Below are 24,063 nucleotides of genomic sequence, written 5' to 3'. Positions count from 1 at the left end.
TCTATCTCGGGATGGGAGGTCAAGGTCACTATTATCTTAGCAAATTATTTCTTAATAATATAGTAAGAATAAAAGTGTTGCTACATTGTATTCTACAGGATATACTGCTGTTAAAAAAGGCATTAAGGGGGACATGTCTTGAACACGTCTTCAGAAACTTGACGGCTTCTGGGTTGCTCTGACTTTTCTATGGTTACAAAGTTTCATCTTGTTTGTAAAGCTATGTCCTTCGATAGATATGAGCGAGACCTTCACTCTTTTTTGTTTTATAGAGGCTGCTATAGCGTGTATCGCTCTGCAATAGGATAATGATTTATGAGCATATTAACTAATGAGAATCCAGATTGAACTCAAGGCCGATGAAGTCCTTGGACTTAAAATAAACTGTGACTTCTAAAGAAGTCTTTTGGAGTCTTCCATCACAAATGGTGCCTTGTTGACAGACTTAAGGATAGAACAAACTTTTTTATTTTCTTAAGGGATAAAAGAGTTTAGAGTTGTTCTGCAGGGTTAATTATCGGCTCTACCCATTTTTTTTTTCTTTTTAATTCTAGGGAAACTATTAGAAGCTTGAAAAAAAAAAAAGCATGAAAAAACTTATAGCCGTAAGACAACCTGAATTCCAATTCCAAAAATTCACTTTAAAATAACGCACATTAATTATTGGAGCGTAAAGTCCATAATATCATAATATATGGATTTTTTTATTTTTTTTTACCAAAACTGTTTCTTATGTAACAGTCCCTTTAACAAATAAGGCAAGATATAAACTTGGCACTTATTATAACAAAAATGGAATTAGATCATAAACTCTAAGGGGTCGCATTTTCTGGAAGTTACATTTTTAACAAAAGAAAATAATCCTAAATTCTGAAAAAACAGAAGATATCCCCCCCCCCCCGCCTGGGATAATAAGAAATATTTTAGAATTAATGGGATTATTCATAGAAAAAGAGATTCTTGCTCCCAATTCCGCTCCTACCTCTTCTGCTTCTCCTCTGTTACAAATTCACTGAAGGGCAGCACCTCTCTCCGTCACACACCTTATAACGGAGGCACAGGGGGAGTTACTGAGCCGCGTCCGTTCGTGATGTGTACGCGGTGATAGGTAAAATCCAGAGGACGAGGCACTGTTTATTTTCCCATTAACCATTTGGCCCCAGCTCTGATGTGGATACATGTATATATACCTGGCCCAATGGAAGAATCCTGTCTCGCAGAGGGTTATGGACGGGGCAGCCTTTGTAACAATGTTACACAGTGAATAATAACCTTTATACGGGGTGTCTAACTGTTTGTTACATTGTCTTAAATAAATAATCCCACTTCGCACTTGGACTATGATGAAAGCTTTTCTTTAAGTTGTATTTCCAAGTCTATAGGTGGTCGGTAATCATGTTTTCATGTCTTATTCTTACATTCTATTTTTTATATGTTCTATTGAAATCAAGAAATTCTATAGAGAAGAGTCTCAAAAGACATATTTTTGTGGTCAGCTAGCTACACAGATGTCTTTTCTTATCATTAAGTCCTCTCCACGTGGACTCCAAACTACTCCATTATCAATGGTCCTTTTCTCCTTGGTTCTTCTTCTCAACGAGACTTTTCCCAGAGCTCATTCGGATTTCTGGAGAATATTTCCAGAGACACGTCCATCTTTCTTCATCCTTCTCAATTTTCAACTAACACACCATCTAATGTCATCTTTTTCCCGACCATCTAGTTGACCCTAAACCCAATGTTCTCCAATGGTTTTTTCATCCAACCCAACTCTATATCCCACCTACACCCCCACCTGATTTTCAGTTTGTTTCTTTTCAAATTGATTTCTGTAACACATTACATGGAAATTATTGTCTTCAAATAAATAATATTTAATTAATTTAATGGTTTTATCAATGTTACTTAAGCTGGTTCTATCCCAGAGTCTTCAGAACACATCTGGAATCTTTTCAGCTCCACTGACGTGTAACACGCTCCATGCCTGGGTTGCACAGAATTTATTTAATATCTTTTTTACCTTTTTTCATTATTTAATGCTTCCTTATGGGATTTTATCTAACACAGGACTTGCCATTGAACCAATAGAATAGGTAATTGGGGCACAAATTAAACACTAACCCCTCTTTTTTATATAAACGTTTCTCTTCTGCTGTTACTTTGTATTTTGTGAACTTTTGAGAACCACCTCCTAAAATCCTGGAGACCATTGTCTGAGAATGACTACTTCGAGCAAAATGTAGCAAAACAATCTCAACGGACTAAACTATATTTGATGTTTATAGATCTTTCAAGATTTTATATTCCAACTTTTCTTTCCTAGCGACAGAACAGCGTCCTTGGCCCAAAGTACATTGTCCACCTTCTGATGGTGGACACATCTCAACCTGAGAAGATCCAAAGAATCTTGTGTTTACTTGCACAAACTTTCCACCGAGTATTATTTTTTTGAGTGCGTCACACGATAATTACGCTCACCTGATCTGGATTATTATTGTAGATACTACCATCCTCTCGTCTTTGTAGTCATCTTTGGCCAAAAAACCCTTCCTGAACTCACACACATAGACCATGGGTGTCTTAACAGAAAAGGAAGGCATTTAGGCTTCTGTTGCGAAGTCCATATTCTTCTTCAACTGAGAGGGTGGTAGATGAGTGGAACAGCCTCCCATCATAAGTCTTAAAGACTAATATAGGCAGGCACATAGTTTGGGTACATGGCTCCTGAATCTACAACGAGACCAACGACTGATTAAGGTCTAAGTCTTTCCAGCATGAAAAACGGGTGACTCGGTTGGCCAAATGGGTCCAATCTGCCGGCAGATTCTATGTTTCTATCTGGATTATTATGTATATATATCTATATATTTCTGCCCTCTCGTTGTGGTTATCACCAATATCTCACCATGTAGACCATGTAAGTCCTATCAGAAAAGGACAGAAGTTGGCCGCTCTACATATGTTGCTAGAAAATACAATGAAGACAAGACGGAGGTTGGAGGGACATCAATGAAATTAGACAGAATAATAGGGTCGGATCCTAAAACTAATCTCAAACAAACCACTGTAGAGTCTTATTTAAAGTATTCTTTTTACTTGATTTTAGTATCAAATCCATGATATGGGGTTTGAGGGACAACGTGACTAGACAAAAAAAATTAACAAGATAAAAGAGAATAACAGCTCCTTTTCTTTTTTGGAGGAGCGAAGCCAGGGACATAGTTCACGAGAATCCATTTAATCTGCTCTGTGTGTACCTAAAGGATTTGCAAAGGTTAAACCAATTACCTGCCTCGATATGACCTACGAGGCCGCTGGTAGATGTCCCGTTGGTTACTTACAATCATCAGGTTTTCACGGCCCTGATAACCGTGCACTCCGGACGTTCCGCGAACCGCGGATCTGTTTGCTTTGTAATCTATCACGGGAGGTTCTAAGGAAAATATTTGCAGAGATTTCTCTCTGGTTTACAGGGAGGCAAATGGACCGGAACCTTAAAACAAGATACTGTTCATTAAACAGAATGTTTACAAATCAAACTTCCAATGCAGCTCTATTCTTTTTGTTAGTTGAGGATCACGTGTCCCAAGTTATATTGAGATGATCTCAGGGGGGTTCTTGGGACTCTAAACCTCAACGTTCTATCATAAATTTAATAACTGCCCATAATTACAGTTTTGTCCATCATCCATCGGGGGGGGGCCTCCTGTGATGATTTAATTACCAATGTAACATTTCAAGGTGAAACAAAACGTACACAATGGAAGGAGTCTGTCTCATTATGTCAGTGTTCCGAAATAGAATACAAGAAATTAGCCAATAGGAGATAATTAGGACATAGATTGAGATCGAGTTTCCAAGCTTCTCTGGAATAGGGTACTTATCCCCAGTCGGTTCCAATGCTGATTCAATGAACATTAATGGCAAGTGTCCCCCTGTGTGCATGTTCATAAAGCCATCCCATTGATTTCAATGGGAGGGCTTTCCTGATGCCCGATTGGCTACCTCAAGTAGCCTCTCGCTGGCAAGAATTGTCGGATCACCTCGGGCAAGTAAGAGAGAGTTAGGGTTACCCACAGAGTACTTTAGTATCTGTTCTTCGTTAGTCGTGATGCAAGGGCATTAATCTGTCCCTCTAAAACACCCATGTTTTGGGGTATCGAGATACCTCTCCATGTTCTTCCGGCCGCGTGCGGCCTTTGGACGTGGACAATATTCTGTTTGCTTTTGTTCCAATCACTTTCTATTCAGTAACAACGCCTGACAGCGCTGCCCGGATCTAAAGCCGAATATGGACCGTGGCACAGGACCCCCCCCCCCACCCCACCCTCAGTTGGCTCGGTCACCCTCGGGTTTAATTCTCTACAGAGCATATCGGATGCTGTAATATGCTTTACGGAGCGTGCCCGAAGATGTCAAAAAGCCAAACTCTGCATCAACACAAAAACATTCCTTCCACGTACCCTACCTGCTCAATAAACCCCATCATGCTTAACCTCTTCCTCACCCAACAAAAATAAAACTTACTTTTTTTTTTTTACTAACATTTGCAAGCCGGCTAGAAAGATATTAAAAAGAAACGCTACTTTTTCCCACTTGCTTTGTGTCTATGATGTGATTGCCCACCGTGAAGCAAAAAAAAAACTTTAAAAAAAATCTGGGTTCTGTTGCCTTTATTAATATGCAAGTTATTTATATTAAAAAATATAAAATGTGCAAAGTTTGCTAACCTAAGATATTTCCTTTGGATATGCAAACGTGGATAATATTCTGCTAGGACTCCAGTTTTAGGGGGAGTTTAACATATTTTTCCCATAATCAAGACCCATGAATTTAATTTTCATGTTACACAATGTAACATTTTCGAATCACCGTCCTGCAAAATCTTACAAGCTAACTAAAAATACAGACGTTGCTAAAAGAGATAATATGTTTATTAACAGAGATCTTACTTGAAAAATAAAACCCGGAATACGATGCGCTTAAAATGTCTCGGCCAATCAGGATAGGCAGACAAAGTTCTATCAAAAATACGGATTAACATTTTTTTTAAATAAATATATGTGAATTTTGTCCGGATTGAAAAGTTCCAACGTTTGCAGAAAAAGAAAAAGGTTGAAATGTTTGATGATCTGGACATTTGATAGAGAAAATTTGCCTTTTCCGGCAAACAATAGTCATTTGCAACACTAACCCCGTCTGCGCTGGATTTCCGATCCATTTCATGTTATGTTAATGGACAAAATCTGCTTTTCTTTAAATAAAAGGAAATTTCTAAGTGTAACTTTACTAACAAAAAAAAATATATAACAATAAGATTAATGCATTCCTAAAAACGTGAGGACAGCTTCCCGTACATGCAGGAGAACCTGGGATCATCTTTGTTGCAATGTTTAAATGTCTATTGTCCCATCAATGCTCATCAGAAATCGTCCGGCTTCAGCTTCCGCGTCTCCCGGTCGCTCAGCGGTTCATCAGCCAGAAGTTTATGGTGAAGCTTATGGTGTTTCCCGATGCCCAGTTTCGGTAACCCGCGGTTCAGACCCTCGAGAAGGACGCACGCCTTGCAGAGCGCCTGGCTAGAGATGTACCCACATCGAGAGCAGGTTCCTTGCACGGGCATTCTCACGTCATCCCTCACCGACAAATTCTCCCCGGAGTGGATGATGTCCATAATGGCGCTGGGTCTCAACGCTTCCAAGTCCTTCAGGAAGGCGCGAGCGTGCCCTCTGTAAGCGTTCGGGGAATAGATACACTCCGTGGAAAAGTAGTCCAGCTTCTTGAAGTAAGCGTACAGCACGATCTCCTTCTCGTAGGCGTATTTCAGCGGCTTGCATCGCGGGATAGCGCCTTCGCTGCCGGTCGTGATAGCCGTGCAGCGCCTCAGCCGCGCTATGTCTCCGCGCAGGAAATTCATCAGCACCGTCTCTGCGATGTCATCGGCGTTATGGCCTGCGAACGCGAACAGATATGACAGTTCAGGAGAACCCATGATGTATAAAATGTTACTGTTAACCCTTTTATTTCATACAGCTGTTTATATATAATCTGTGGTGGGTGGTAACAAGGGGCTATTGAGTTACAGATCCCATGTACTATCATTCAGCCTCTCCTGACTCTCTCTCCTTCAGCCTCTCCTGACCACCGTTTTGCCCTGATACTTATACCCACTACGCAGAAATCCTGTCTTATTGACCTGTACAGATCTTGTTGACTCCCAGCATCATCGCGCCGCGGTCCAGAGCTTGTCTCCTGAACACCCCGCAGAAGGTGCAGTTGTTCTTCAGGCCAACCTGCTTCACGATCTGATCCATGGTCCAGCCGTAAAGCTCCTGGTAGGAGACGATCTTTAAGGGCAGCTCGTACTGCTGCTGGTTCCTCTTCACCGTCTCCAAGGAGTCGTCTCGATAACCCGAGATGCCTTCATCCACAGACACCAGGATGAGGTCGAGCCCGTAGGAGTAACGCTCGTTTAGGACCTTCAAGACATGGGCGAGCACCGTGGAGTCCTTGCCTCCCGAAGCGCCGATGCCAACCTTCTCTCCCGGCTGGAAGAGCCGGGCAGACACGATCGTATGGTGTATCTCCTCCTCAAAGGCGTTGAAGAAGCACTCCTTACACAAAGAGTGGCCCGTCTTGGGTCTCCGCAGGACGGCGCGCTGCTTCTCGCAACTACTACAACTCACAGGCATGGCTACGACCCTGAAATACTACAAAAAGGCAACGAATAAGCATTACGACGAGAGGACGGGTCAAAGAAAAAGCATAATTTCTGACGTTTCCCTTAAAAATACAACTGAAGAATCGTATATTTGAAGCCAAAAAGGAATTAAACGTAATTCCCGGTCCTGTCCGATATACACCACGCAAAACACGCGTAGAAGCGCACGTTGTATGACATTATAGCGTGTACCATGATGTAAGGACCTCTTGAGAACATGTATATAAAATGTGCATAAATGGATCCAAAGAATGTGATATTTTAATGGTTAACATGCTCAGATCTTAAATCTTAATATTAACATTATTTTTCCCAATAAACCCACTCTATTACTAGGTCAATAAACTGGGCCCATGGGATAAATGGGGTGCAGTAAGACAGCAGGGTCTCCTCCGTGCTCTGACTCGTTTTTTGATAGATCTCACGAGTTTGCTTCGCCTCACCTCGCTCTCAGCTGCTTTCTGACTGCTCCATGTGCCTCCCAGACTTACTTCCTGCTTCTAACGCCGCTTAAACTACAGCTCCCGGCATGCACTGTGGGCCGTTCCAGTCAGTCAGGCGCTTGTCTGCCGCGGATGGCATGCTGGGAGATGTAGTTCGTTGCCCTTACTCTGCGTGCCGAGCCTCGCTTTGAGCTGCCTGGCAATGCGGAATGTGAGTGAGGCGATGTGTGGCCGCACTTCCTGTGGTAATAATGGCTCCGTGGTTAGTGACGAAGTTCCTGAGCTTTGTTTTTAAAGGGTTAAGGAGCTGTCACTGACGGGCAATACTCACTAAATGCCAGGCTGCTATAGGTATACCTCCCAGGTGTCCTATTTCGGGTCCACAGTCCCTGTAGTTCATAATTATTCTACATCCCTAAAAACGTCATATATTATTTATTATAAAAATAAGAAAATAATTCATAAATTAAGGCAACCTTCTGGTAAATGCCTCGCCCGGTTCCATAAATAAATCAATGGGTCACAACGTCCCGTAAAAGGTGTTGGTAAAGTGCCCCCCCACCACTCCTCAACCAAAATTGCCCCTCTAGTCATGATTATGTGTTTGCCACCTACCCCAGTCCTTCCTTATATTAAAAGCCCCTTCTCTCGCCTTTAATTAAAAGACTCGTTAGCATTTGTCATCATACCCGCAAACTCTCAGGATTTGCCCCGGAGTCTCAGGTTTTTTACCCCAACCTCAGGGTGAAGGGGCAGATTCTCAGGGCCACGCAGTCCAGAGTCGACTCCTTCCTATCCCCCCACCCCCTGCTGCGATCGTATTTAACACTCCCAAGTGCTCCCAGTGTGTTGTGTTTGGTACCACTGCTTGAAAGCAGGTGACCAAGATAATTATCTTTAAACAAGTCAAGGTTTCCATGACGACCCGTATTAACACATTTTGGCGAGACTCTACGCAGAATCTTCACGATGGGCTATTAAAGGGTTAATATCTAAGAGTCTCAGCCCATTCAGAAGTTCCCAGGTATGGTCCAATCTCCCCCATTAACTCCCTGCATTCCTCTTCCTTGTTTAATTAAGGGGTAGACCTTTGAGCTCTTCTGTTTTCGGGTGAATCCGCTCGTTTTCTATAATTCCCCGACGATATCGCGGCGGCAGCGATGCGTGGATTGCGATGTCCTGCGGTTGCGCGTCGAAACACTAGAGGGCGACCTCGTATAACATCATCGCTCGTGCAAAGAATTTTTCCCCGATTGGGGCATTACGCTAATGAGCTGTTTCACCCCAAAACCTGGAGCTGTCCCGGAGACCTGTCCCACTTATACACTGAAGCAGGAGGTACAGATTTATTCCGGGACCCTTGAAAAGAAGGCAAATTCCATAGCGCTGTTACAAGTGGTGCAAATAAATATCATTGGATGTACATTAGAACCACACCAGAGCGCTCCTTCATGGAGTTAGCTCACAGGTGGTGGGGTAGAGACCAGGGGTGGTTTTGGAGAGGGAGCCTCCGATGGATCTACAGTCGCTGTGACTTCCAGGAGAGCGGGGGTCAGCCGGTGCGGTTATAGAACACACGGCCGGCTATACCGCGGTCCGTTCCGTGGAAACTTTAAACTGCTACCGCGGTTCCCGTGTCGCTTTTTGGACAGAATATTCTAAGGACCCCGAGCTATCCATTGGTATCACCACCACTCCCTCGGGATCACCCCGAAAACAGCGGTTTGGGGGTTATACGGACATTGCGGGGCTTGGTGGCCTGAGTATGGCGCCGGGCTGTCTGGGCAGAGCGGGGATAGGTTACTGTGATTTATGGCCCTTTCATTGTTGAACTGTATATAAGGCCGTGTGTCTCCCCAGTAAACCGTTAGTCTCATCTAATGCTTCAGGGACCCGCTATATCACTCATTGTTCTTTTCAGGACAATTACAGCGCCGTATTTGGCTACCTCTCGACGGGCTACGGTGCTAATCCATCGAGGACACCGAGCCAGATCCTGATCCAGACACACACCCTAACATACCCAAACACACACACACTAACATACCCAAACACACAAACACTAACATACCCAGACACACAAACACTAACATACCCAAACACACAAACACTAACATACCCAGACACAAACACTAACATATCCAAACACACACACACTAACATACCCAAACACACAAACACTAACATACCCAGACATTCACACTAGCATACCCAGACACACACCCTAACATACCCAAACACACAAACACTAACATACCCAGACACACAAACACTAACATACACAAACACTAACATACCCAGGCACACACACTAACACACCCAGACACACGCACTAACATACCCAGACACACACACACTAACATACCCAGACACACACACTAACATACCCAAACACACAAACACTAACATACCCAAACACACAAACACTAACATACCCAGACACACGCACTAACATACCCAGACACACACACACTAACATACCCAGACACACACACTAACATACCCAGACACACGCACTAACATACCCAGACACACGCACTAATGTACCCAGACACACACACTAACATACCCAGACACACACACACTAACATACCCAGACACATAAACACTAAGACACACACACGCACTACTCACTTACCCCCTCAAAGAGGTAAGTCCAGGACGTCTTTATCCCTACGCCCGGAGCATGATGCCGTATTTCCTGTTACTATTCCCCCTCCCCAGATCAGCAGCCACTCAATGTTAAGCATCTGTCTTGGCATCGTTTAAATGCCTAAAAATGTTAAGCTTTTTATTTTATATATTTTTATGTAAACGCAGCCATAAGAACTTCCTAAGGAAATTTACATATGAGGGATTTCATGCGTAAACAAGAATAGTTAAAAACGAGGAAGGGTGTAGCATGTCCCGAAACAAGATGTACCAGAAACAGCCACATTCATTGCAATCTCGAAGTTACACAATTTTCTTGGCTCATGTAATTAATGCGAGGATAGCAATCACCCACATATAGGGACACTCCGGCCATTACATACACCTTCATGCCACGGGGTTTACATTTTACAAAAAGGGGTATCTTAATATGCATCTAAAAAAGCATTCTTCTTTACATTAATCGTGCTGCATGTTGCCTCCGTCGCATTTTTGCCGGGAACACTTATAATGTGATACAAAAGCAGTCACTGATAGGTTGTTACCATAGAAACTGAAAAAAACTCTTCTATATTTTTATAAAATAAAATTTAAGATGGAAGAATAGGAAACAGGTCTTCTAAAGTGGAACAATCACCTCTGAGTAAGGTCATCTTATGGATTCTTATCATTTCAATGCTGGGCGTGTCGGGGATTTAGACTCAAAAATTATTCATCAAATGGTGAGATTGAAGCTGAAACCAAATTTAGTTGCATACAATAGGTTCATTTTGCACAATACCTGATATGCAACTTCATTTGTTTATTTAAACCGTGGAATTTTACGCAGCAGCCTCTGAATAATGCCATATGAACAATGACCTCACAGTCCCCTGGCAAGAGTATTTAAACAATGACATCATCCTGTTTGTCAACTTTCTAATTTTAATTTAAAGGAAACAATGGATTTAAGGTCTATGAGGAAGAAATGCGGAAGGTGAGAGGGAGCGGTAGAGAGTAAGAGGGAGCTGTAGGCAGGATAGAGAGAAGGGCAAACTGGAGAAGGGAAGAGAAGAGTCTTGGGATAAAGGCGGTGAACACATCCCCAAATTCACTAGACAAGTGTTGGGGTCTCTTAATTAATTAAATTAGATATTTACGTAGAACCTGCCGGCAGATCGGCCCCATTCAGCCCCCGTCTAGTCTCCCGTTTCTCCTGCTGTAAAGACTCAAACCTTAATCAGTCGTTGGTCTCGTCTCAGATTCAAGAGCCGTATGTCTATCCCATGCATGTTTAATACCCTCACTGTATTACCCTCTACCACTTCTGCTGGGAAGATGTTCCACTAATCTACCAACCTCTCAGTAAAGTAAAAGGTCTTTACATTACAATTTTCCCAAATAAATGCGCACCTGTAGAAGCAGAAAACACTAACATTAAATACTTTTACTGGCACTTTGGCCCTCATGGATCGGAGCTAATACCCGTATCGTTACCCCACCTAGAACTCTGTGGTGTACTACGTAACCTATGGTGACAACGCAATAATGACCTTTTAGGTCACAAAGCTGTTATTTGCATTGAAAGTATTCAAATTAGACCATTCCAATTTTCACGACAAACTCCACAAGGCCATCTGGTTCCCCTGAAGCTTTGTTCCAAAACCCTGGGCCTGCGCAGCATCTGTTTCCTGTTTTTCAGATTCTCTTTTAAATTTGGTTTCCTTTCCCTCATTTAATAAAAAAAATCCCGGATTTTTGCTCTGATTAAAAAAAAAAAAGAGCCTTCTTCTTAGATATAACCATTAAACCGGCCGACGAACACATCTCCTGCCCGGCAGCTGTGGGGGGGGCAAATGGGGGGGGGGTGTCTGCAGAATGCCCCCATGCTTTGGCAACTGGGGAACACAGACAAAAACTAAAGCTATTATCCCCTTTAATAAATGTTTACCATGAAATATTACGCCTTACGGAATTCGGAAGTCCACGTATATAAAGGCAAACAGGATTGTGATCCCTTTAGCTGTCGGAAAATAAAGATGATCGATGTCAGGTGGAGTAATAGGTAAGGTTTTACCGAATGTCGTGATGCTCGCCCCGTGCCGGATGTGTCAGTGATTCAACCAGGATATGGGTACGACGATGGATCACGGCGCATGTATGTAGGTAGTGTGTATCGTGCATTGTAAACCCAATACCAGTTTAACCCACCAAATACACGGAGACTGAGATTGGATAAAGCAGGCCACAGCACAATTTTATTATAAAACCATAAAACACTGTGTTGGCCCAAAACACCATAAACCAATAAGAATAATATACAATAACCGATAAATAATAAATACAAATATACATAACACATTACCGTAACATATTCAAAACATAACCAACACAGGAACCGAATTAACCCCGTCCTTGCCGGCCTCTCATACTGCACAATCCAGACCACAGGTACTCACCTCCCCCCTCGTCCAAACAAAATTGACAGCTACCTTTCGCTGTCCCACCACCAATGCTAACCACCAGCCGTCCAACAAGCTCGGTGGGCACGTCCAATAAACACCAGAGGTCAGGGGAGGATTGAGCCTTCCATTACACCAGCATCCAAACTCCATCACTTACCAAAACCAGACCGGCAAGGACACACAAACCGCCAGCTGTGACAAAAGAAAGAAAGTCAGTACACAAGAAATAGGGAGGGAGGGTGGGAAGCAGGTAAGACTGTTGGCCGTGTCTGTAAAAAAGGACAGTGACCGGGGTCACCCAGAGGGCACCTTATATCACCTAGGGTCTCCCACCCCTCAATTAACATACCCCAATCAAAACACGGACATGCCCTGAGCATGCACTCACCCACACACATACATGCTCCCTGTCCATTTAGCTACGCTGATTCCCAGGGGCCTTCTCTTGTGGTTAAAGTGTATTCGCTCTAACAAGTCTGGGCTACAATTGGTTAAATAGCTATATTGTTACTGGCTGGTGTCTTTTAAGCTGGGAAACATAAATATTTGATGCTCTAAGCAGACGGCAAACAAGGAAACCGAGATGAAGGAGATAGAATAAATAGTGAGCTTGAATGAACTTCGTGCGAGCTCCGCATACATAGATTTTTAAATGACTGCGCATCGATTCATTTTTATATAAAAAAAATAAATAATGAAATTTATTGTAAAAAATAAAAGTTTCGTTTTCTGAAACAATGTTACAGTTTTGAAGAAATTAGAATTAGTATTTGGTGAAGTTATTGGTAAGTTTTTAATGTCTCTCCTGCCCTGAGCTGACCTTTTTTAATTCTAACACCTAATTACTAAGCTTCCTGGGTTGCAAAAAATAAGCAACAAAAACATAATGATGCAATTTTAAAAAAACGGTGAATGATGTCAGCGTGTGTTAGTATATGGTGTTAGGATGTGTGAGTGTATGCTGTTAGCATGTTTGTGTATGGCAGTGTATGGTGTTAGAGTGTGTGTCAGCGTATTGTGTTAGCATGTGTGTTAATTTCAAAGGTGTATGTTAATGTATCGTGTTAGAGTGTGTGTACGTTAGAGTTTGGTGTTAGCATGTGTGAGTGTAAATATATCTAACCTAGGCTTAGTGGTGCGAGGGAGAGGAGGGAGGCACATGAGTGTGTGTGTGTGTGTAGTGTTAGAACGAGTTTGCATGTTAGGATGTTCATGGTTTTGGTACTGGGGGGTGTAACGGGTTCACCAAGAGAGCTGTAGTAACTCCCAGAGATCACCCACATGTATCCTCCTGTTGTCCCCAGAATCACTTCCAGCACCAGCCAGCATGCGCACCTTGAAACCCTGCTATGTGTACCCAATAAGTAGACACAACTACCTTGAACTGAGTACAGCAGGAATGAACAGTTTATTGATGTAAAACATAGACTCATATATCCACAGAACTTCATTAACATTGATAAATAGGTGCATGTAGACAAACCAGCCTTTAATCCCCTGGCAGCAATCCTATTGATGGGATTAATTAAACAATGGAGTTCCTACCTGTGCTATCTTTGTTTGACAGCCAGGCTGGAGCCATCTCTGACTACCTTGGGGCCTTGTATGACAGCTCATTCTGTCACATATCTCCCCTTTTAAAAAGAAGACAGAACTGGGGCCAGACCCCAACCGGAGAGCACAGCTCCGCCGCTCCTAGAGGTGCACCTGTCCCACTAACCAGTACTGGGGTGCTCTTAGAGACTGGGGAGTTCGGTCCCAGACGAGGACAACAGTCCCACTCGCCAGGGCAGGGAGACAGGGTCCATAAATTGTAGGTAGCAGGCTTGCTTTCAGTCCTCTCCAGGGGCCCCAGTGATGGACAGTCCCGTCACACACTGCATCACAGGGGGCACTGAAGATATACTGCACCCAGGTGCCACGAACACTACGCTCACCCCTGCTCCGATGTGACGTCCGAGGACAGAACGCGGGATGCATTACTATGAGAATCTCAAACTAATTGTTACAATGTTTCCTCGGAAGCCACGTACCTTCACTTTCTGTGGCTTTTCGCGTTCATAATTACCGGTAATTATAAATTCCTTTTTTGTTCCTTTTTTAGGATGGATGCTTTGGTAACCGGGTCCAGCAGACACCTGGTGACTTTAATGCCCTGTGAATAAATCACTTATCGGTTTTAGTTCTAGTTCTTCGAATTGTTATATTTTCTGCGCCACATCTGCCTGGTTCAACAGGTTTCCAAATATCCGTAGAAATACAATCTAAACACAGCTTGTGTATTGCGAGGGAGGACCAGCTCTTTAGAATTCTATTCAGCTCTAGGGCTCTTTAGAAACCTTTGTTTGCTTACCGTCGCCTGCTTTACCCCCCCCCCCCCACACGAGCTGCAGCTTCATTGCAGGGCGTGGGGTGTCATCCCATGATTAATGTCCAAAACAAAGCATTTTAACTGGTCGTCCCATCTGTCCGTGGCTTTGTGACGATACATGCAGCTTGGAGCAGGGCCAGCGATCACAAGTCGGCCCTGGCGCTACAAGTCCAGCGGCCACCTGATGCGGCCGGGCATATCCAAGCAACTGGAGCGGCAGATCGGGCAAGTATGGGGCAGTGATGGCCAGCGGCCCACCAGGCATTTGCCAGATTTACCGTTATTTTAGGTCCGATAGTTAACACATTAAAGGAAATACAAATTTAGGTCTCGTTGGTAGATCTGTTAACCCCCCAAGTGCTGATGCGGTAAGCAGTCTCCCCTCTGTGGCATTTGTTCCCTGATGTCTCATTTGCTACACTGCTATGGCCCCTAACATTAGTTTACTTCTGCCCTTTTAAAATGATATAAATATATAAATGCCTGGTTTTGCAAAATTATCCACAATAATTAAAGACGCTATTTTCGGAAAGCTCCGTCATATTCCGCAGCGCTGTACAATCGAGCGAGGTGCGTCCCAAGGTTCGTGGGGGTCGGACTGGCAGCTGCTGGGGCCAATACACAACCAGTCCCAGGGGGCCCTCCTTGTACATATTCAACACTTAGAAAGTATCTGCCTCTTGAGATTCTTTATCTTAACATAACTTAAGTGTTCAAACATATAGACATTTATTCACTAACGCAGGAGTTTGCATTGTGCATTCATTACAAAGGGCCAACACCAATGAGCTTCTGCTGTAGAAATGGCCAAGCTGGCTCTGTATGCTGTATGGTTAAATATGGGAGATTTCTGGAAAGCCACCTAATTTACTAACCTTATGGCAGTCATTGTCCGGTGTAAAGGCAACTCCCTTATAATGAGGGAAAATATCCTCTATGACTTTGTAATTAACAGTTAGGTGTAATAACTTAATTAGTGCGACACTAATTGCTTTACAAAAGAGCCCTTGTAGTCCAGGAGATTTTTGTATAGTCCATTACTGGGGCAGTCTATTGTCCCAAACTGCCCCAGTAATAAAGAATACAGATTAAACGCATTTTAACATGCATTCTTTAACCTATATGTGAAATAAATAAATACAGTTTCTTTAGGAGAAGCTGCAGCTCAAGAGATGATGTGTACTGTCCTCCCCCCAGGTTCTTTCTTCCCAGCAGCAGGAAAAGTGCTCCCTTTGACATCAATGGGGGCACTTTCTGCATGGAGGATCTTGTTAGTCCCCCCGGAATCCTGGCTGGCAATGCGCTATGCCAACCAGGAGACAGTGTTCAGCCAACCGCGCTTCCTGCGAGCCATGGACCAGGGGGCAGGGAAAAAGGGGTAAATACAGAGGGTATTCCCACAGGAGAGGAAACTGCAATTTAAAGGGAACAATCAGCTATTGCGTCCGTTCCTGGGAACTTTGTAAATGAGCGGACCCTGAGACCCCTGAAAGATTAACCCTTCAATAGCCCATTGAGAAGCTTCAGCAAACATGTTAGCTTAATGGCTCTGATACCGGCCCCCATGGAAACCTTGACTCGAGTAACCTGCATCATACCTGTTAACTCTCTGGGTTTGGCCCGGAGTACTCCAGGAAAAACGAAGGTTCTCCGGGTCATCGTGAGGTACCGACATGCCCGTCCCACGCCGTTTCCCCTTTAAAAGGGGGTGTTTCCCGCGATCTCAGGGTAGGCGCCGGGTAGCCGGAGCTCAAGAGTTCCCAGGTATGACCTGCATTCAAGCAGGGACATCAGCCATGACATACTGGGAGCCAATGCACCCACTGGGAGACTTATATATGATGACAACGGGGGGGTAGAATAGGAAGGAGTCACCTCCAGACTGTGTGACCCATGAGCAATCTGCCCCTTAACCCTGAGACTGGGGCAAAAACCCAGGGACTCAGAAGCAAATCCTGAGCATTAGGATCTATGCATTAAAGTTCATATGATGGCTAGAGTGTTCCTTTAAGTGCAAATCGAGGAGAAAAACAGTGAAAAGGAGAAAAAACTGCAAAACATTTAAACAAAACAAGACATAAGAATTTTGAACAACAAAAAACTAAAGGCGAAGAAGCCCCAATCATCATCAGGAAGTTGAGCGTCTTTTGGTTACTGTAGCCTTCACTCCTTAGGTCACCGGCCCGAGGCTACGATGTCATACTTTCTTTCTAGTCTAAAAGAAATAAATACAATGATATCAAATAAATGCAGTTAGGAGCCGCTGCGAGTGATCTGGCTGTGTTTCCAATTTAAAGGAAATGAGGGGGAAGATAAGAAAACATCAGGTTTATGAGTTCAGATAAATGACTTTATGGTCTGTTGATGTTTAGCTTGCTCGTAAAAAGGGCTCAGTGCATTGGTTTGGGGCGAGGTGTCCCTGCGACTACCGGATTTCAAATCAGAAAACAAAAGTCGAGATTAGAGGAAAGAGGGTACAGAGGAGGTAAGATGGGCACAGAGGGCTCCAAAGAGGGACTGCCCCTCCTAAACAGGGCAGTTGTCAACATACATAATAGAGGAAGCTGATGCTTTTTGTTGGGCCAGCATTTTAAAGGATTAGCGGATGGGACTGCTGAGGTTTTGTCCATCTGTAGAAGAGACTTCTGAGGTCCCGTGATCTCATATGACTACATACAGTTATATATTGACCCAATAAAAGGTCTCTACCGGATAAATAATATCCACGGCCCTCGCGTTCTAAAATAATCGACTATTTAATGGGGTTCCATTGTTACTAATGCCCCCTTGGTACTAATGCCCTGTGAGGGGTTACAGGGGCTGACAGTTCCCAGACATTTTTACAGACCACCCATTTCCCTTTAATTTCGTTGCCACAGCAACCTCTGGATGCTGTCTTAGACTGAGCATGTGCGACGAGGGAGCGCGCTCCTGGCCAATCAGGTGACGAGCGCGAGCCCACCCGAGAGAGAGAGAGAGAGAGAGAGAGAGAGAGAGAGAGAGAGAGACAGACGGTGAGATGTCACGTGCTCAGCTAGGGAGGGCGCGTGCCTGTGCGGTCCGCCCCTGAGCACGTGATCCAGGACCCCCCCCTCATTCCCTCACCCGCTGTCTAATCCGCCCATCAGAGACCACTGACCCTGCTCACGTGACCCCCTCCGTCCAATCCCTCCTCCCCGCTCTGGGACGGCCCGGGAGCTGGGGTGCTGGACAGGTCCGAGGGAACGGAAACACCCTGACATAACGGACCGCACACAATGTAAGTGTATCCAGGGAAGGGGGTGGTGTCAGCTGCCCCCTGTCTGGGTCTGTGGGAGGGTCGGTGCTGCCCCCTGTCTGGGTCTGTGAGGGGGAGTCAGTGTGTTGCCCCCCCTGTTTGGGTCTGTGAGGGGGGAGTCATTGTGTTGCCCCCCTGTTTGGGTCTGTGAGGGGGGAGTCAGTGTGTTGCCCCCCTGCCTGGGTCTGTGAGGGGGGGGTCTGTGTGTTGCCCCCTGTCTGTTTTCCCCAGTTTGGGGGGGGTCTGCTGCGCCCCGTGTTGGTTGGGGGGGGGGTATCTACACACTTTCTGAGAAGGCACATGTTTTAAGGATTTTATGGCAGATCTGAGCCGTCCGACGCGTTTTCCCGTCCCCGCCGTCCTTCAGCCCTGTCTGACATGTCGTTCGGGTGTTTAATCTTCACAATTAAATCCACACATTTTGGGCTGAAATCTACGATTAAGACGATCTAAGAAACTACTAAATAATTACCATGTGAAGGCGAGAACACCCCGGGGGGAATTTTCCATCTCTCATTATTTTGCGTATTTACCGTCCTACGGGTCGGGGTAATTATTAACCCCGTGTTCGGTGCCAAGTCATTATTTGTTTGTGGTTTGACCCTTTTTGTTCCAAGCCTGTCACGTTCCTTCTTCCTCTAATAATCAGTCTGTCGGCTGTCATCTTAAAGGGACAGTCCCCGACGGCCCCGCTAAACGCATGCCTATTAGAGTACCCTTCAACAACAACTAAAGGCGGGGGGGGGCACTTAGCTGAGGTAGAAGCTAAAGCTCTGCAGCTTCAGCTTCCCTGCTTAAAGCAATGGGGAAGGGGGGGGGCTCACTTAAATTTAAAGAGACCGCTCAGCTATTATATACATTAAAGATCATTGGGTGGCCGGAGCGTCTCTTAAGGACATCTCCGCAGTAAAGATGCGCCTGAGTTCTCGCTCTTCGCTTGAGTGAGCGCGTTGTAAACCGTGACCGTTACTTCAGAGAGCCTGTCGGTCATCGAGCCGCAATGTCTCAAAAAACACGCAACACTGAGTTAACGGTTCTGCCTGCTGCCCCGACCGTGAGACTTTTAAGAGGCGTTCGTAAAAATGGAGTGCGGCCAAGAGAAGCCGGAACTTTGCCAACTGCACTTCTTTGATCTAGGAAAACAAAGTGATGGGGGGGGGGCAGTTGTTAAATAACTCAAAAAAAAATATAATATAATAAGACGAGGCGTTATTTCGTTGTTAAAATGTCAGAGAATAGAGAAAATTCTTGATGATCGGACGTGTTTGACTTTCATTCTTCTCAAAATAAAAGAGTGTTTGGCGATCGCTTTTCTTGGCGCCGCGCCCTCCCCGGCGTTATAAGAGGACTTTTTTTCGGAAGAATTCTGAAGAAAAAAGGTGTGAAGAGGGAGAGGAATGCGAAGAAAAGTCAATGAAACGCCTCAAAGTCAAATAGCGAGCGCCGGTGATTGTCACGTTTTGCACGCAGGAGACGCGGTTCTAAACTAGAGCGCCGGCAGCAGCAGCCGTTCCCGGCGCCGCGTCCCCCCGTAGAGTTTCCGTGGCTACGGTTGGACTCCACGCTTTGCATGCAGATACGGCTTCCGGTACATCAGCTCTCCTCGATTGTACTTTACGAACGGCCAACTCAGCGGGGGGTGAAGTCTCTGGGATTCCGACGTTCTAAACAAGCCTCACGGACGCTCCCAGAAAATACTAGGCGAGCGTTCTACCGTAGCGGAGTCTTTAAAGGTCACGAGGACGTTCTCCGCGCGCCACACCGGTTTTACCTAAATACAGGCCGGTAAGGAGCCTGATCCGCGACGGCAGTCAGCAGCGTTGCGTATTTTGTGTCCAGATCGTTCTTTTACGGTAGCATCCGAAGCGCGTGTGCTTATCAAACCTGATGGGATTGGCTGTGATTGACAGTCTGTAGATTGTGACCGGCGTGTCGATTGATTTCCTATCGAGCGCTTGTCGTCTGCCTTCCCCTCGGGGACCCGGCCAGGTTTCCAGTGTAACCGATGAACTCAGAGACACTTCTGGATAACATCTCGATTGGCTGTCCCGATTTCAGTTCGTCTTTCCGAATCTATACGTTGACCCCCCCCCCCCCCCCCGTGACACGATATGCGGATCATGGGCCCACCAACAAGCACGACCCGAATGCCCTAACCGTGCGATCTCGGTTATAACGTCCCTCGACGGACAGGGACGCGAGCTTAAGAAAACAACCTTATTAAAAGCATGGTCCGATCAGGCGGAACCGTCATTTGGTTGCTATGGCGATCACTATGTATCATTACTTGCGATACATCGTATCATCAGCCTATACGTTAATCCGGGAAATCTTTCTGAAATATACGCAGCCGAGTGCCGAGTCTTAACGCCTCTGGATTAAACTGATCCCGGGACTTATTAAACCGCACGTTAGAGCGCGTGCCGGCGCATGCACAAGGCTTCACGTAAAATAATGTAAATGTTTACAGCGTTCAGCGGTGCGCAGAGAAACCCGAGTTTCAGAATAATAAGGAACTTGAATTTTTTATTTATTAGAATATATAATATATACGTAATAAATATATATATATATCACACCCGCGCACGCACACACGCTAACCCCTGCTTTTATCGTCAGTAAGGCACGCCTGTAAGAAAAGGTTTTATTATCGCGTGACCGTTTATTTGCTTATTTATCGCTCTATTGTGCTTCTCGGCTGCGTTATCTCTGTGTCCGGGGTGTTAATGTTTCCCTTGTGTAGCTTTTTTGCACAAATCTAATGCCACCGAAGACGTCGAGGCGCGAGATAAAACGTCTCTTTATACCTTTTTAAGCGGCCGTATCGCCCCAAAGGCTACCGAGCTGCCCGAAAGGTCCTTTACAGCTCGCCCCGCCGCCGTACAAGGGGGAAGCCCGAGCCGAGACAACGTTCGCAAGAAGGACTCCGCGATCAGAAACCAAATCGGTGGACTTCTTAGTGAATCAGCGTATCAAAGTGACGCTTTTTTTGCAGCAGTCAGCGGGTTTTGAGTCTCTGGCCGGGCAGCCGATGCCAAGCTTTGAGGAAAAGTCCCTAATTCTAATATGAGTTTCTCGTACTCCTGCGTGTAATCTCATTACTTGGCTTCAGACGGAGAACATGGTCCCTAAAGGCATGTATGTTGTGTTAGGAAGGCAAACATTTGTTCCTTGGCCCAGATGTTTATTGACTTCTCATTGACATGAACCTCCTTCCTCGTATGACGTCATTCTTCCGCGGTTTGTGGTTCACGGTGATCGGAAGCCTCGCATTTGGTGGAATTAACCTTATCTTCCATTTACCACCACAAATGACGATTAAAAATGTTAAGTTATACGAGCTTCCTGGCCTGTGGGCATCAATAAGAATTTATTACATCAGCTGGTGAGAGGAGACCTCGGACTACCCCACAAAGACCATCCGTGTTAATATATACAGTGTACAGCAGACAATGCTTAGGGTCCGGCTCTGGAAAGGTGCTTTGGCGTTTTGGGTGGTCCTGGCGCAGCTCTTTGGGAAGACTCGGGTGTCTCTTCTTTGCTCCGGTGAAGAAAGCTTTGAGTTATTTGGAGATTCGGATTCCAGCAGCTCTCTTATTTCGCCGGCTCTCGGGAACGGGTATCATTAACAGATCAACAGATTTAACAGAAGGTGGAGGATCTGATAAGAAGGAGCCTTAGAAGGCTTTTGCGTTGGGGTGGGATCGGGTGTATCCGCTCTGCTCCTGAATCCGGCCACCTGGCTTTTAAGTTCGAGGCGCAAGACCCGCAAGAGACAACCCCGGACCTGTATGAACTAAACACTCCTCGGCCGTCATATCCGTATCATGCAAACTCTTTAAATCCATCGCCGGCCGTGCCTCGTACCCCTAATCCGTCCGAGATCTCTGTAATCTCGCTGAAGATGAAAGTTGACTCTGCAGCATCTGTCTCAGGATCTCCAGATGTCCCGCCTGGGGGCCAACCCTATAAAAATAACACGCCGGCTCCTAGACGTGTTCCCGTGTCAGGGTCATCTGGGGTCACGATAGGGCTTTTAAATCGATGGAAATCAGTCGGTTGAGACCTCGGGGATCTTGGCACGAGGGCTCCTGATCTCACCTGCAGCTTCCCCCGGCTTCGAGCTCGATGTGCTGCATTGCAACAGGCTGGGGGATTTTCTTTTGACCCATAAGGAAAAAAAATTAACCCCATCCCCTCCAGCCGATTTTTCTGGTTGGACCTGAGGATGGTCTTGAGACCGTTGATTGCTCCGCTGTCGGGCCGTTCCACCTGCATCCATACAATGCAACGTGTGGCCGAGACAAGAGGACCTGTTTCACAGAAACATAGAGTCTGCCGGCTGTAAAGACCTTAAAGGTAATCAGTCGTTGGCCCCGTCTTAGATTCAGGAGCCGTATGTCTATCCCACGCATGTTTAATACCCTCACTGTATTACCCCCTACCACTTCTGCTGGGAGGCTGTTCCACTTATCTACCGCCCTCCCGGTGCAGGTGTGAAAACCTTTCCCATTTTTCATGTGTGATTAATAATGAATAGTTGTTGATGTGACCTTTCTGATGATATCCGTGTTCCTTACTGTAAACATCCCAGAGACAAAGTGATGTCTTTTCTCCGCGAGGTTATTACATATCGTATAAGTATCTGCCCCCCCCCCCCCCCCCAAAACTAATCCTCACACCTGAGTTGCGTAAGGAGCCGGATTGCGCTGCTTTGGCAACAGAGGTGTAATTAGAACCGGGCAACGATAAGAAAGAAACGGAGCAACCCCTTCTTTTCCAGCAGCCGAGGTTAATAGCGAAGAACCGAAGGTTTTTACGCCACAGAGCGGCCTCCCGCCTGCCGCCGCGTTTCATTAACGCAAATTCACGCGCAGCCTTTTTAAACAAATGCAGCACTTAACACCCCCTCCGCAAGACCCCCCCCCCCCCCCGAACCTCTACTGTCAGCGGCCATCTTCTTAGAAAGGGTTAACATCTTGCATTTAAAGCCGCACGCTGGCTCGCGAGGTATCGGTATACGGCGGTCAGCGCTCGGTAATGACCGGATGAGGAAGGGACCCCATGCTGGCGCAGATAGCGGGCCGCGAATCGCGGCGCCGGATGATGCTTTTTAATGTACATCTCTGACGTCGGGGAGGACTCTCCTCGCAGCGCAAGAGCTGCCGAGTCGTTACCCCCAGGGCCGAAGCGAACGTGCAAGCAAATCCCCCCCCCCATCACTTGTCAACGCCACTCAAGCCTACAAGTCTCTTGTTTAGATGTAAAAGCATCTAGTGCCGGTTATTATGTTCTATGTATTGATCCATCCGATCTGTGTATTTCCTCCCCTGACTCCACGGGGGGGGGGGGGGGGAAGGACTTACCCATGCTTTTAGTAAATATGGGGTGGGGTGAGCGTGTAGGGAGGCGGGGGTTTCTCGCGCATTCCTCTGAAGGTTTAGGTGAGATTTACTGACAGGGAACCTGTTACTCAAACAAAGACTTCCCCGGAGACGGACGAGAGCGCAAGAGCTGCCGCTCCGAGTCACGGGACGAGCCGGTAAGTACCCGGGGACTCTCTACACCGGCCGGACCCTCCATGATTAACCCTTTCATAGCCTGCTGTGAGAACTCTATGCAGCTACTCGCCATTATTGAAAGAAACGCTCGGGTCACCTGCGTTCAAGCAGGGACATCACTGGGAGAAAAAGCACCGATTGGGGAGTCTTTTGAATCTGACTCCTTCCATCCTCCCCCCCCCCCGCTGTGATCATATACAGACTGTGGGACCCCGAGAATCTGCCCCTTCAACCCGAGATTGGGACAAAAAACATAAGAATCCGGGTAAAAATGCAAACGTTCCTTTACGTCGCTTGTGGTTCTGATTGACATGGGAGATAATTAGCTGGAGAACCAGAAAACTACGAACTTTACATTTTTCCTGTTTTTCTTCTTTTTTTTTTTTTGTTCCTTTTTGGAGATTATCTTTTCTTCGGAATAATAGTGAACTTTTCTTGTGGAGATACCCGGGGGGGGGGGGATATTCACTCCACGTAATCCTTCTGTCATTTTACCTTTTCGCTGGTAATTAACGTATTTTAGGAATTTGCAAACAATTACCGTGGATTTCCACTATTTTGATTATTAATGAGATTATTCTTAGTTTGTTTTTA

General features: G+C 45.5%; 1 protein-coding gene across 1 annotated transcript; it reads right to left on the bottom strand.

Moving 5' to 3' along the window:
- Positions 1-5,422: 5,422 nt before the first annotated feature.
- On the bottom strand, positions 5,423-6,692 carry LOC149275022 (cytoplasmic tRNA 2-thiolation protein 1). Its single transcript, XM_089504992.1, has 2 exons — positions 6,197-6,692; positions 5,423-5,952 (listed from the first exon to the last, which is right to left on the bottom strand). The coding sequence occupies exons 1-2, from the start codon at positions 6,690-6,692 to the stop codon at positions 5,423-5,425; spliced, it is 1,026 nt and encodes a 341-aa protein (XP_089361118.1).
- Positions 6,693-24,063: the final 17,371 nt, after the last annotated feature.

This window comes from Sceloporus occidentalis, unplaced genomic scaffold (assembly GCF_023333645.1).
Source record: "Sceloporus occidentalis isolate IW3139 unplaced genomic scaffold, rSceOcc1.0.p SCAF_302, whole genome shotgun sequence".
Taxonomy (NCBI): domain Eukaryota; kingdom Metazoa; phylum Chordata; class Lepidosauria; order Squamata; family Phrynosomatidae; genus Sceloporus; species Sceloporus occidentalis.
This window is presented reverse-complemented; position numbering and strand designations above follow the sequence as displayed.